We start from the raw sequence: 14,774 nt of genomic DNA, 5'->3' as shown, positions 1-14,774 counted from the left end.
CAAATCTTTGGCAATATTTCAACAATTTTTTCACCATTTTTTATGATTTTTAGACAATTTGGTAGAATTACCGTTGATTTTTACCATGCCAAATTTTGTTTAGGTTTTTTCAACTTTTTAAAAATCAATTTATCATTTCTCAATATTTTCATTTTATTTTTTTTTAAACTTTTGTTCCAATTTGTGATGAATTTTTCCATTTTCGCCCTATTTTTCAACTTTGAAAAATTTTTTTCAATATTTTTTGCAATTTTAAAAAATGTTGACAATACTTATTTTATCAATCGTTTTATATGTAGTTTCAGCCAATTTCTTGAAAAATTCACCAATTTTCTGATGAATTCGCTTAGCATTTTTTTTTCAAATTTTGGAGAAATTTTTTCATACTTTTTATACTTACACAGACACACAATCTCAGTTAGTCATACTTATTTGGTCAATTTCCGGATTTTCAGACAACTTTCAACAATTTTTGAATAAATTTTGAAAAAAGTATTTCGCACATTGTGAACAATTTTTATGACATTTTGGGTAATTTTTGCATAATTTTATTTCAATGAAATTCCAAGTATTTTTATTTTTCACTTTTTTGGAACAATTTTCGACCATATTTTTGCCATTTTCTGTGAATATTTTGTTCAATATTTTTGGCACTATGTACAATTTTGTGAAATATTCCCCCAATTTCAACAATTTTCACGTCATTTTTAGCAACTGAGTTTCTGGCAAAAATTTCTCCAAGAAAAATTTATTGAAACTGAATTCTTAGCAATAAGAAAACTTGAATTTCAAAGATTAGTTTAGGTATTCAAAACCCTTTTCAAATTTTTTTGACACAGATTTGTAAATCTTCCCCCTTTTCTCCCCTCTCCCCCTCCCCCCTTCAGAAAAAAATTGACGAAATTTTACATTGAAAATTACAATTTCCATTAAGTTTGTTACACTTACACTCCAAAAAATTATTTTTTTCGAAGCCTCCTTCAACTTTTCGAATAAAAAATAAAAATGAACCAAAAGTCAATGAAAAAACAAACTTTTTAAAAAACGAGATTTTCAAGAATTAATATTTATTTACAATAAGTACTTTTTTCGAATAAAAAATCCCTCTTTTCGATGATTACGAAGTCTTGGACCGATAGAGTCAAATCAATTTTATTCGAAACCTTTTTCAAATTATTTTTGACACAGATTTGTAAATCTTCCTCCTCTCCCCCCTCCCCCCTCGAAAAATAGGAGAAATTTTACATTGAAATTTGAAAATCACGATTTTAATTTATTACACTCCACAAAACATTTTTCTTCGAAGCTTTCTACTAAAACTTTTCGAATAAGAAATAAAAATGGACCAAAAGTCAATGAAAAAACAAACTTTTTAAAAAACGAGATTTTCAAGAATCAATATTCATTTAGGTACAATACTTCTTTCGAATAAAAACTGCCTCTTTTCGATGATTACGAAGTCTTGGACCCAGAGAGTCAAATCAATTTTATTCGAAACCTTTTTCAAATTATTTTTGACACAGATTTGTGAATCTTTTTCCTCTCCTTCCCCCTCCTCCACGAAAAAAATTGGAGAAATTTTACATTGAAATGTGAAGATCACGATTTTCATTTATCACACTCCCAAAAACATTTTTCTTCGAAGCTTCCTACAAATTTTCGAATAAAAAATAAAAATATGCCAAAAGTCGATGAAAAAACAAAATCTTGAAAAAAAAACAAAAGTTTCAAGAATCAATACGAGACTTTTTTCGAATGAAAAAAATCCCTCTTTTCGATGATTACAAAGTCTTGAACCCACCATTTTTCATTTCCAAAAAAATTTTGTAATTTTGGATACGTTTTTCTTCTTTTTGAAATTTTTAAACGAATTTATTGATTTTTTCTGCTTTTCTTATGATTAGCTTTGAAAATGTGGACTTATTCTCGTATTTCATGCCTCAGTAGGCAGCTAAGATTTGTAGCTGATAATTTTCATTTTTTTAGTTCTTATAACTCAACACTCAGATCTCAATCAAAATTGAAAAAAAACAATCGTGAGGTTTTCCACCTCTCCCCCCTTCACAATACACTCGAGTAAAATAACCACACGTGATTTAATTATCTACCAAGTCCTACTATACCTACGTTAATAAAACTACCTAACGTGTCTACCTCTACGTTAAATAAACTAAATGAAATATTCCAACGCTCGAACCCTACCATTGTGAGATCTCTTTTCCAGACTGTATGGCATTTTCCGTCACACTGTACACATGGTCGTTGTAACGAGTATCCGCCACATTCTGGACAATCTAACGATACGTGATCTTGATGCCAACTGACACCACATCTGAAAAAGGTCATCGCAAAATTAAAAATCTCCAGCAGACCGTCGCATCGAACATATATTAAAAACGAAATCGTCGAATTAATACATCTTGAAAAAAAAATATATTATTCTCGAGCTTCGCAAATACTCTCATCTTTATAATATAAGATATGCTCTCGGTATGTCAAAATTTCAAGGTTACACTCGGTAACCTTTCTCAAAAAGAATTAAGCGAAATGAAATTACGCCCTTAAGAGACAGTTCTGCCTACCTACCTACGTCAAATGAAAACAATAAAAACCAACTAATACACTTTTCAAAATTACCTTCGAGCTGTTTATTTGATGGTGAACGAGCAACAAAAAAAAAGTCGCGTGGTGTTTTTTTCCCTTTCGACGAAAGTATTTCGCGAAAGATACAATTTGACGAGGATTTTCTCCCACCAGCTTCGGTGTCTGTCTCATTTCCATTAATTTTTCCGTCAGTCGGGTGAATTTTGTATCGACTAGAAGTTTTTATCGCGCCTTGGAATAATAATCCTGCGGTATTAATTTCGTTTTATTTTGTTTCTCCAATCCGTCGTTATTAAATTCCAATTTAGGCGACGTTAAAATTTTCAATCTTCTGTTTACCACACAAAAAGGGCTTTAAGCTTTTGAGTAAATGTCGGCACGGGTAGACTTACGTAAGTGTATCCTGTGCGTCATAATATTTGACGATTCCATCACTCGCGTTTTCCTACGCGTAAAATCTCAACAAGGGTGTGAAATTCAACGCAACAGACTATATACGAACGAGGTAGCAGCGAGTAGAAATACCCAGACCTACACGTATAATTCGCTGTTAAACGTGCGATGAAAATAAATTATTTTCTAACGCATTTCACTTCGTGAAACCAGGAAATGGTAATTTTTTCGCATATGAATCACTACAAATGTACTTCAACTTATAAAAACGTCAATTATTGTATTATCAAAGTGTAGGCAGAAGCACATAGTCCACATCCACACACGTATTGTTTTATCACACCGCACCCAGCTCTCATTCCTCCTCCCTACATACAGAATACCCAACTCGATACATACACAGATGTGTAATTCGGTATTTTTCCAAAAAATACGTACACAACAAAAAAATTCGATCTACTTACGTGAAACAGGAATTTAAATGATGGCGTAATTCTTCGATAGAAAGTACGGTAGGTTCTGCCGTATGTCTCGGCTCATCTAATGAGCTGATACTACTGAAACTGTGACTTCTATTATTGGCTTCTAGACTAGTCAGTGACATTGCTGGTGATGGAACTGTACATGTAAACAAATCAAAACAGAGGGGAAAAAATTCATAAATATTTATTCGTTCCAACACGTATAATGCGTAACCTAGTTATTGGTATACCAGTTGAAATATTCGAACGAAGAAAAAATTCGCGCGAGGTTTTTATATTTAGGATGTGTCGTAAAAATATGCAGCACTCGAAATTATTTATGTAGAGATGTACGACTCGTATAAGTATATAGGTAGGTTTTTCAGACGAACCAGCATAAACCAGATTATAATAGCTCATTATCATTTACGTTAATTTTCACGTTTTATTAACAATAATATTGTACTAATGTACTGTAAGAGTTGCTAAGGTTCAAAAACGTATGCTGTACTTTACGACGTGTTGCATTATATGTTTATACATAGTGTCCCATTTAGTGTCTGGATCCATTATTTGAGTTATTTCATTCATTTTCTCGGTCCAAACCCTTAGTCGTTCCACAATCTCTCATTTTTTCCAATAATTTAAGGCGAGGAGGGACACAGAGGAGCCGAATCCAAAAAATAAGTCGATATTCGAAATCAGCGCACTCAAATTAGTGGGAATCGATATGTCACACAATATTTCCAATTTTTTTGATTTTTTTCATTATTGGAAGAGCAGGGGGGTCACTGAAAGGGCAATTAAGAATCAAATCTAAAAAATGAGCGAACATTTGAACTTAATACGCTCGAGAACCAAACAAACGATATTTCACAAGTTATTTTTAATTTTTCGGTATTAAGACCATGTTTAAGGGCATTGATGACCATGGAGGGGGTTTCAGAGGGGTGGAATCGAAAAAATAAGCCAATATTCGAACTCAGCGCCATCAAATAACCAACAATCGATATGTCACTTCACATGTAATTTTTTCTGGAATTTTTATCAAAATTGGGAGGGGGCTATTTGAGGCGAGGGGGACACAGAGGGACCGAATCCAAAAAATAAGTCGATATTTGAACTCGGCGCACTCAAATTAGTGGGAATCGATATGTCACACAATATTTTCAATTTTTTTGATTTTTTTTCATTATTGGAAGGGGAGGGGTCACTGAAAGAGCAATTAAGGATCAAATCAAAAAAATGAGTGAACATTTAATCTTGATACGCTTGAAAACTAAATAAAAGATATTCCACAAGTGATTTAAAAATTTTTGGCTTTGGCATTTTGACCATTTTTACGGGCATTGATGACCAAGGAGGAGGGGGGGGGGTTCAAAAGTGTGGAATCGAAAAAATAAGCCAATATTCGAACTCAGCGCCATCAAATAACCAACAATCGATATGTCACTTCACATTTAATATTTTGAGTTTGAATCAAAATTTGTGAGGGGGGCTTTTGCTAATTTCACTTCAAAAAGTGTTAAAATCCCATTTTTGGAAGTTATTCGGTAAAAAGGAAAATAAAGAATAATCTTCATCAATTTTTTTCAAATTTTAATAACGACAGTTTTGACTTTGGCGCTCAAGTGTAAAAAAGTCGAACTTTCATGTGACAGATCAATTTTCAGTTTTCAAATTTTGATCACTGATTTTGATTTCGAATCTCTAATTAACTTTTCTTGTTAAAATCCTGCTAACGAAGTTGCTCAGAAATTCAAAATTCAATAATTCTGGTGATATTATGAGCCTTGAAAGCTTTGCAGTTTTTGCAAGAAAATTGAAAGCTATTTCTCCTCCTCCCCTCACCCCTCAAAGGTCAAAACTTGACGGAAATTATGGGAAAATTTCATTTTTCAATCGTGTTGATGGGAAATAGGCAAATGATTACTTCAAATTCGGGCAAAGCTAATGTTTTTTTCTCAATTTTTTTTTCATTTTGGTTTTAGTTTTTGAACTATTTATTTTATACTAATTTTAATTTTATCTTCTGCAGTTTTTTGTTCGTTTTCGAATTCTCAATTTAGAATTAAAAATTTTTGACTGTCCTGATTTCAAAAAAAAAAAATTGAATGTCAAATTTTGAAGTTTTTAGTAATTTTTTCAACTTTTTTATTGTTAGTTTTTTAGTATCGATCTGAATTTTTGTGCAAACTCTAGACAATATTGACACAAAAATTATAAATTCTGTAGGATATTTTTAAAAAAGTCATAATTTTATCTGCAATCAAAAACACCAGCGTTTTGAAAGAAAAAAGAGATCATTAACTTTGTAAGAAGTCTGAAATCAGATTGATTAAATTATTAAAAAATTCATGATTTTGAGGTTCAAATGTTACCAAGATGTTCTAATTTTGACTTGATGTCGTGAATTTCATCACGAATCATGAAATTGTAAGTATTTATTAAAAATACCTACAGAAATACTACCTCGTAAAGAAGGAAGCATATTCAAAAAAAATAATCTTAAAAAGGAATCTTTTTTTATTGCTAAGGGATATTTTGAATAATTTATACAGCCCTTAAATATAATTCAGACACTGATTCATTAAAGAAAACGAAACAAATTTTACCTTTAATTTCTCAAATTCGGTTATTTCATTCATCGAAAAAATTGTCATCTGACGTACAAAATAAAATGATTGGAGTTTAAAATAAATTCTCTACGTAAACAGTGTTTTTTTTTTTCAAAATTCTCGACGTACTTAATTCATTTTTCATCTTCGTCAATCTCTTTAAATATTTTTCATAACATGAATTTTTTTTCACCAAAACAAACATTCACTATTGAAAAAAAAATTCAGCGAAAATACATCAAATTCATAGAACCATCGAAAACGAAAATAAAAGTTGGAAATTTTTTTTCAAATCATGAGCCGAAACGCGTTGATTTTTTTAATAATCAAAAATATTACATCTTTGCAAAAAAAAAAAAAAAAAAAAAATACCTCTACCACATTTAGGTAATATTAAAGTCTAAATTCGCGCAAAAAACCTTTGAGCCGAAAATGAAAAGGAAATAAATCGATAACATCGGTTGAAAAAAAAAAATCTATCTTCGAGTTACACCGGACTATACACGAAATTAATGAGCTACACGTTTGTAAAACACGAAACCGTTATCCTTCAACTTGAAAATATGCAATAATGACATAACATCTCCGTCAAAGGTTGTTCTAAAAATACACCTTTGACTCGAATTACGTATAAATTTAACTCGATCGAAAATGTACCTACTTTATCATTATTATACAAATGTTAAAGATATCGCGTGACCGATACGAAGCAAAAAAAAAAAAAAAGATAGGGAATATAGTCAATAATCGCGTGAAATATTCAAAAATCCATTTCCATACTTCCTTGTAAACATTATTCCTTTTCAAATGTCCCCTGCTACGTAGTTTCAAAGTTACACACATTGTTACTCACATCATTAACAACTGTGTTTTTTGGAATAATATTTCGCCAGTTTTGATAATACGAGTATTGAAGTTGAGAGGAAAAAAACTCGAAACAAGCCCATTTTGTGTTGTATGATTAACGTGTAATTATACGTATTAAATCCAATAATAATTATACGAGGTGGATTTTTTTCTCCCTAATATTACCTTCTGTTTATTAAGAAAAATCTAATGTTTGTTTTACGCGCATTTAAAGATAAAATTTTTGATAACATTTTTTATTCGATTTGGTCTAAAAAGTGATGGATATAACGATGTTACAAGATCGATCGAGTATGCAATTTGTAAAAACCCGTAAGTACTCGTATTAGCTAAATTCGTGCTCCCGTTACATCAAGTTGCGGTAGGTAGGTATTCGTGTAGTCTATGTCTATACTATGCCATAAAGTGGTCGAAGCTGATAATGAGAAGGAATCACTATGTTTTGGTATTTTTGTTAACCTGTCATTATTATTCGCGTGTAATTACCTATGTGTATCTTTAGAATGTAACATTGAATTTTATTACAAGACGAGCCAACCAGCCACTATTTAACGCGTGTAAAATGTACCTATTTGTGGCGGAAGAGGTTGTACAAATTTATACCTATAAAATATACATAGACAATAATTCTTCGTTGTGTTAAAATTCATTTACAATAGAAACGCCCGTCTGTCCGGTATAGGTAATTATGCACAGGCTCCTGGCGTCTGGCTGGTTGTTTCCTTATTTTACTAACAGTTTGTTTTGCGAAGGATTCGACACGCTTAGGACCATTTTTCAAACGATAAGACCTTACCATGAAGTCAAAGTTTGATTATTTCACTTTCACAAAACCGAGGAAGCCCAGCTGGTACGAAAAAGAATCTACTTTTACGCCACTCGGTCTCCGTGAGCCTCCCAGTCGCACTTTTTTTCTCAAAATAGGGGACTGGGGAGGCTCTGAAAAGTCGAATGCAAAAAATTAACAGTTATTTGAACTTAGCGATCTCGAATTAGTGGAAACGAAAATGTCACACCCCATTTTCATAATTTTCGATTTTCAGATTGTCCACTCATTTCTGGAAATTCTTTTCCCTGACTTTTCCACGTTTTCCATGCCAATTTCTCCAATTTTTCAGATACTTGAAAAATGAATTACACACAAGATCAGGTGGGGGGGGGGGGTGTCAAATTTTTTCGAACATCATGAGCTCCAAAATATCGTTAATAGATCTACAGTGTTGTGTCCATTTTTTCCAAGCATGACTGTGTGCTCAATAGAGTGGCCCTTTTTTTAAACTTGATGGGCAATTCGGGGGGGGGGGTTGTGTTGGGAAAAAATCAAGATTTTAAGGTGCTGAGATCAATCGATAATAGAACATCATTTTTCAAAAACATTTTAAAATTTTTACTTGAACCCTCAAACATCTTTCATTGGAACTTGAAACGAATGTTGAACTGGACAGAATACTGAACTGAATACTGAACTAAATACTAAACTGAATACTGAAATTTTATTTTATTTTATTTTATGTTTTTATTAACTAAGTATTCATTCTTTCTTAGAACTCCCCACCACCGCACAAAACTTCTCCAGTGTAGTACTGTATCCTCTGCAGCAAAAGTATATAATCGGATTCCAGGGAGTGTAAAAAACCAGCCAACTGCAAAAAAATTCAAAAATGCCCTCAAAGAATGGCTGATAACTAGGGCTTATTACACCCTGGAAGAATATCTCAGCTCCCTGGATCAATAAGCATTCAATTTTTATTTTTGTTTTTTATTTCTTGTTTTTATTTTATTTTTTGTTTTTTTGTTTTTGTTTTTTTTTGTTGAAAATAACCTGGTGTAGAATTTTATATACATACCTATAGTTTTAACTCCTCATCTTTTTGTCTTAATCGTGTACTTTATCCAATTTTAACTCTGAAATTTGTATTCTATAGATACCTATGTAAGTAATATTCAAATAATCATCTATGTCTATGTAATGCTTAACCTGATATGATGGCAGCAATGCTGCCGCACGTATCTCAAATAAAGAATTGAATTGAATCTTTCTGTCTTCCCATCCTTCCGCCGTGTTTCCATCTTTCCATCTGTCTGTCTTTTTGTCTTTTCGTTGTTTTGTCGTTTCGTCATTTTGTCGTTGCGTCGTTTCATCTTTTTGTCTTTTCATAATTTTGTCGCTTCGTCTTTTCGTCTTTACATCTTTTTGTCATTTTGTCATTTCATTGTTTTGTCATTTTGTTGTTTCTTCATTTCGTTGTTGCGTCGTTTCATCTTTTTGACTTTTCATAATTTTGTTATTTCGTCTTTTCATCTTTTTGTCTTTTTGTCATTTTGTCTTTTTGTCATTTTGTCATTTTGTCATTTTGTCGTTGCAACATTTCATCTTTTTGTCTTTTTGTTGTTTAATTGTTTCATCTTTTTGTCTTTACATCTCTTTATCTTTTTGTCTTTTCGATGCTGAATGGCCCAAGCGAAGCAAGGGCAAAACCTCTGGAAATTTACAATTCCAAAAAAAGGACGAGCGACTACTTCATAAAGAAATATGTTTTTTCAATGTCAACATTACTCAAATTTAATCAATGGTTTTTTGAAATTCCAGGGCTTGTACATTTTTTTTTCCGAAAAAAGTGACTTCAGTAACCTAAAATGCTCAAAAAAGTAACCAAAAGAGTGACAAAACATAGGCAATACATTTTTAATGCAAAAAAAATTGAACTTTTTGTTTTGTTTTTAATTAAAATCTAAAAATGAAACTCCATAGAAACTTGTTAAATTTCAGCAAAAAGCAGGACATTTTGGCAATTCCTTTTTCCAATTTTTGCCAAAAAAGTTCAACTATGAAATATTTGGCAACTTTTTGATTGAAAAAAAGCAATTTTTTGGTAATTTTAGGCCAAAAATTGAGAATTTTTGCGATTTCTGCCAATGAATACCAGACTTTTGACAATTTCAGCGAAGTAATAGGCTTTTTCTTTTTTAGCAATTTCTGGAGAAAAAACGACACATTGGAACTACTAGGTTTTTGGAGACAAAAAACAACACAATTCTTAGCATCTTTTTCACAAAAAAAAAAAGAAATTTTTGACAATTTAGGCTAAAAGCGAGACTTTTTGCTATTTTTGACAGAAAACGAGATTTCCACAATAATTTCAGTAAAAGGCAAGGCTTCTTATTCTTAACCATTTTTATCAAAAAAGCGAAACATTTTAGTGCTAAAGAGCGATATTTATTAATGATACTCATAACTCATAAGTTGATAAAATGCAAGACTTCGTTCAACAATTTTTGCAAAAAAACAAGACTTTCTGGGAATTTGTCAATTTATGACAAAACCGACCAGCGAAAAAATTGCCTGTGAGCAAAGCGAAGGTGAATTTTTTCATTATGAGAAATGGAAAAATCTGTTTGAACTTTGAAGTAACCTTTCACAAAATTCCCTGACTTTTTGAGTAAAAAATGATGTAAATTTCCAAAATTCCCTGATTTTTTCAGGTTTTCCAGGCTTGTGGACACCCTGGAAAAGGTGACATCCCATTTTTATCATTTTTGAATTTGGTAGCCATTTTTTGCCAACCCCCTCCCCTTTATGACTATGATCTCGGAAAATATATCTGCTGGTTGGCTTTTCTTGTAAAATATTTACTATTCCAAATTTCTTTTACCCAAGTCTGTTGCGATTCTAAAAACTTCTATGCATAATCAACGGATGTACCATCATGAAATTGTACAATTATACACATAATTACGAAGTGTCTTGATCAAATAATACCCCGCCCCTCCCCCTTCCATTTACAACATGTGTATAATGCAGATAGGCAGAAATGATTACAGAATCCGTCTACCTTGCGATTCGTATTCAAATATTTGTACGCACATCCGAACCCAAACATTATTCAAATACGGTGAAATATTCCAAGGTAAGCAATAAAAAAGCTTAAGAAAATTTTTTTTTCGCCAGAGACGTCGTCGCTTGTCGTCGTCGTCTTCGAGACTTACTGTACACATACGTACGTATATACGCGAGTATGTGTACTTTAATTAACTATTTTAATGACAGTCCTTAATGTAAATAACCTCTCCTCATTGTAGAGCACCCGGCGAGAACGTGATGTAGTCCTTCAACGTGATGGGTAATACGAGCTGTTGGCTGAACATCGAGCCCGAGCTCTCCTATACATATAATGTAACGAATATAACGTACAAGCTAGCGCCATGCCAGCAGCCAAAATAAACTTTTATTCGGTTAAAACTCCCTGTATTTCCACCATTAGGTGTATAAATTACTTATTGTAAATGTATTAAATTGTATCGTCCGTCTCGGTATACGAGTGACACGACAAATAAGCATTCAAGGTCCGAGGTCGATAAATTTATACACGCGTACTACCATATTGAACCTATATATGATGTACCTAGACCTACCTACCTACTGTTTTTTTTTCAAATTCATCTATTGACTAATCGCTGTCTCATGTCTGAACCCGGTGATGTTCAGATATATCGATGAAATACACATAAATTCATTTTATGGAATTGTTTTACGAGATTTATGTACGTACTATGCTCAGTGCTCATACGTCTTTGTTATCTCGTGTAATTCTTTCTTCTTCTTGTATTAAGATGTCTGGCGTCTAGAGCTTTTTCCGCGGTTAATAAATCAAAACACTAGCGTAGATAATGCTCTTAGTACACCCAAACTCATACGTGAAGTTTAGTAAGCCATAAGCCATGATATTCGATTACGATGCGACGATGCTGTAAAACAAATTTCACGTGTAATTTGACGAAACTACTCTATGAAGAAATTAAAGTTCCATGACGATTTGGCAGCAATTGGCGTCGATAAATACGTTTTTTTTTTGAGTAGGTACATTAGTAGAATTTTTTTTTCGAATATATTATTTGGCATTAACCGAAACAGGATCTCGTGTACCGTTAAAAGGACCGATCCCGGAAGCTGTCAAATTTTTTCATCGCCATCATCCCACTCGATCGTTGTATTGCTAAAATTGGTCGAGAGAAAAGTACATATCTACCTAACCTTAGGTAATTATATTTGGTCATTCTGGGTGTAATTTTTTGCAAGTTGCACATTATTAATTACGTATAGGTATGTGTGGTCACAGATGAGCAATTTTTCATGTTGTGGTGGTCATTATGGACTCGTCGTAGCGTAGCATAAGTCACAGGTACTTCAAACGTCCGCTAAAATAAACAATGAAATTTTCAACGTGTGTATTGGGATAGAAATTTTTATATAAGTTTTTATATTATATTATACCCGTAACCGTGACCATTATTACGTTGGATTGTTTTTTTTTGTCTTTATACATCTGTCTGTATCGAATGACCTTCGAAACTTCTTTTTTTTCATGCTATCAGGAGTGATTATTACTTGTAGGAGATTTTTTTGGTAATTTTTTCCGGCTGCAGTTTTATCACGTCGAAGACTTAATTTACGATCGGATATTTATTTTGCGTGTAATTTTATCAAAAATTTCAATAGACTAGAGATTATAGAAAAATTTGGTTAAGAAATGTTTATTTTTTTGTAGAGGTTGAAGTACAAAAACTACATAATATGGAGACTTATTGAGAATTTATTACGGTAGGTCAAGTTTTGTGTTTTTTTTCCTAATGCGTTGTAGTGAAAAAATGTGTAGTGGAAATTCGACTGTTTTTGTTGTTGTTTTTTTTTCATCTTAAATTTTTTTTCAAGTTGGAATTTGCAAGTCGATTCGAGAAAAGCTCGTAAAAATTTGCTAACGAGAAAATCACCTGAATTGATACCTTTTCGATTTTAAAGGGACCAAGCTAGATGGGAAAATTATTTCCTGAAATACCTTTGGTTAAAATTTCCAATTCTGATGATAATTTTTGAATTTTATAAAGCAAATTTTTAAAAATTGAAAAAATTAAAAATAACTACAAATTTTAATTTTTTTTAAACGAAGCAAAACAGTGCAAACAATTACCCCATTTCAGTTTTTACTTAGGTGTAATTTCGAAAATGTTCGGTATTGAACTGTGAAGTCAAAGCTCCAATAGCATTTTTGATACTGGAGCTTGAGACCGAACTTCCAACATCGAAGCTAAAAAGGCTCAAAATTGAGCTTTCAGTGCGAAAGATCAAAAAAACTGAAATAGTTTTCATATTTTTCAGGGGTTCCAAAATGCGTTAATTCTGCACGAAACACTCTTCCCAATTTGTTACGACGAGTTCATGCCCTTGTAAAAAGCGAAAAATAGCTAGCAAAATTATTCAGAAAAAATTCTCGTTCCACCCTGTTAAAGATGCTGACGTAAGTAATAAATATTACGTATGACTCCGCGAATTTATTGTACCTACTTATGGTATAACAAGGAAACGAGGGATGTGATGGGTTGAAGAGACGGTAATAAAAATTAATGAAAGTATGATATGCATAAATTCGAACCGCTGGTACAATTTTTTCCCTCGCCAATGAAAGTAATTTACCAACAACCTACCTACGTCCTACACGCGTCAAACTTGCAAAAATTTCTCAAAATTTATAATTTTTTCGTTCATTTTTACTCATTAATTTTAATTTATTTAATTATACGAGGACGAGGTATACTTCTGGATAATTTTCCCGAATAAACCGTTCCAAGCAGGGAAAAGGAAGGAGGAAAACTCGGGTGCAACGTTTCGTACCTAGCATTTCCGCTATATAAGCAGCGATACTTATCGAATATTGCAGGAAAAAAAATCTACATGCAAAACTTTGGACTTGAAATACTAAACCATTGTTGCCAAAACCACATCTCGTTACACGAGGAAAAAAAAACTTGACGTTCAATGTCAATTTCTAATTAACGGTTTCTTTTTTCGCGGGGACGAATAAAATTAACCACGAGTATCTTTGGTACACGCAAATTGTAGGCGTACCGTATTTAAATCTTCAAAGCAGCTAATTACCACGCGAACAAAATTACGTATTGTACCTATATTTAAATAAAAATTTTACACTATCGAGCTTATATGTATAGTATATTCTATAGCATATTATAGTGTTATGATGTATACTTTAATTAATTGAAAAATTACATTTCCTTTATAAACGAACGATGCTAAAACAACACGTAAGCGTACAAAGAGCTTTGTGTGTTGAATTAGCGAAAAAAGAATCGAAAGACGGAAAAAACGAATAAAAATCTCGCTACTGAAACTCGACGAACGACGCATTTAAAATATTAAAAAAAAAAAAAAAAAAAGTGCTACAAATTGTTCTCGTCATGCACTTGTACATTATTCACTAGACCAGTGTACATATCTCGTAACAATTTTATTGTTTTATTTCATGTACATATACGAGTATTGTAGAGGAAACGCGAGGCATTATGCAGCCACGTGATATGTACTAGCGATCGAGTGAAGTGAAGTGAAGTCGCAAAATAAACATTCGAGTGAATTTTTAATTATACGATGAAAATTGCGTTAACCAACAGCTTCGGTTTGTATAAGTTTTCGTTTTGTTCATCTTTAATCAAAACGAAAAGTCGAAGGTTTACTCGGAGTAACTGATGCAGTAGGAAAGCAATTTGCAGCTTTTATTCCAAGTTACGAGATCGTGTTTGAAGGAACGAAAAATTGAGAATTTCTGACAACAATGTGTGGACTGGAAATTTCCAGTTGCGTAATCTTACAAGTTGGAAATATTGACGTTATAGGGTAGATTCTCATGCAGCAGAAGGCAGAGCCCATTTGACTATTGATGAAAAGATTTGATCAGAGGCTAAAAATCGATCGCGAAAGAATGAATCACAATAAATCAAAGCAGAACTTAATATTGCAATAAAACAATTAATCTATCGACAA

The 14,774-nt window shown here is 32.4% G+C and overlaps 1 protein-coding gene across 2 annotated transcripts in view; it reads right to left on the bottom strand.

Moving 5' to 3' along the window:
• Positions 1–14,774, bottom strand: part of Pino (Pinocchio) — a 108,855-nt gene that overhangs the window by 12,160 nt on the left and 81,921 nt on the right. For both annotated transcript variants that reach the window (XM_065359839.1, XM_065359840.1), the window contains 2 exons: positions 3,462–3,615; positions 2,203–2,332 (listed from right to left, as the gene is read on the bottom strand). In XM_065359839.1, coding sequence (XP_065215911.1) covers positions 2,203–2,332; positions 3,462–3,615 — 284 coding nt within the window. The remainder of the gene's footprint in view (positions 1–2,202; positions 2,333–3,461; positions 3,616–14,774) is intronic.

This window comes from Planococcus citri, chromosome 4 (genome assembly GCF_950023065.1).
Source record: "Planococcus citri chromosome 4, ihPlaCitr1.1, whole genome shotgun sequence".
In the NCBI taxonomy this organism is placed as follows: domain Eukaryota; kingdom Metazoa; phylum Arthropoda; class Insecta; order Hemiptera; family Pseudococcidae; genus Planococcus; species Planococcus citri.
This window is presented reverse-complemented; position numbering and strand designations above follow the sequence as displayed.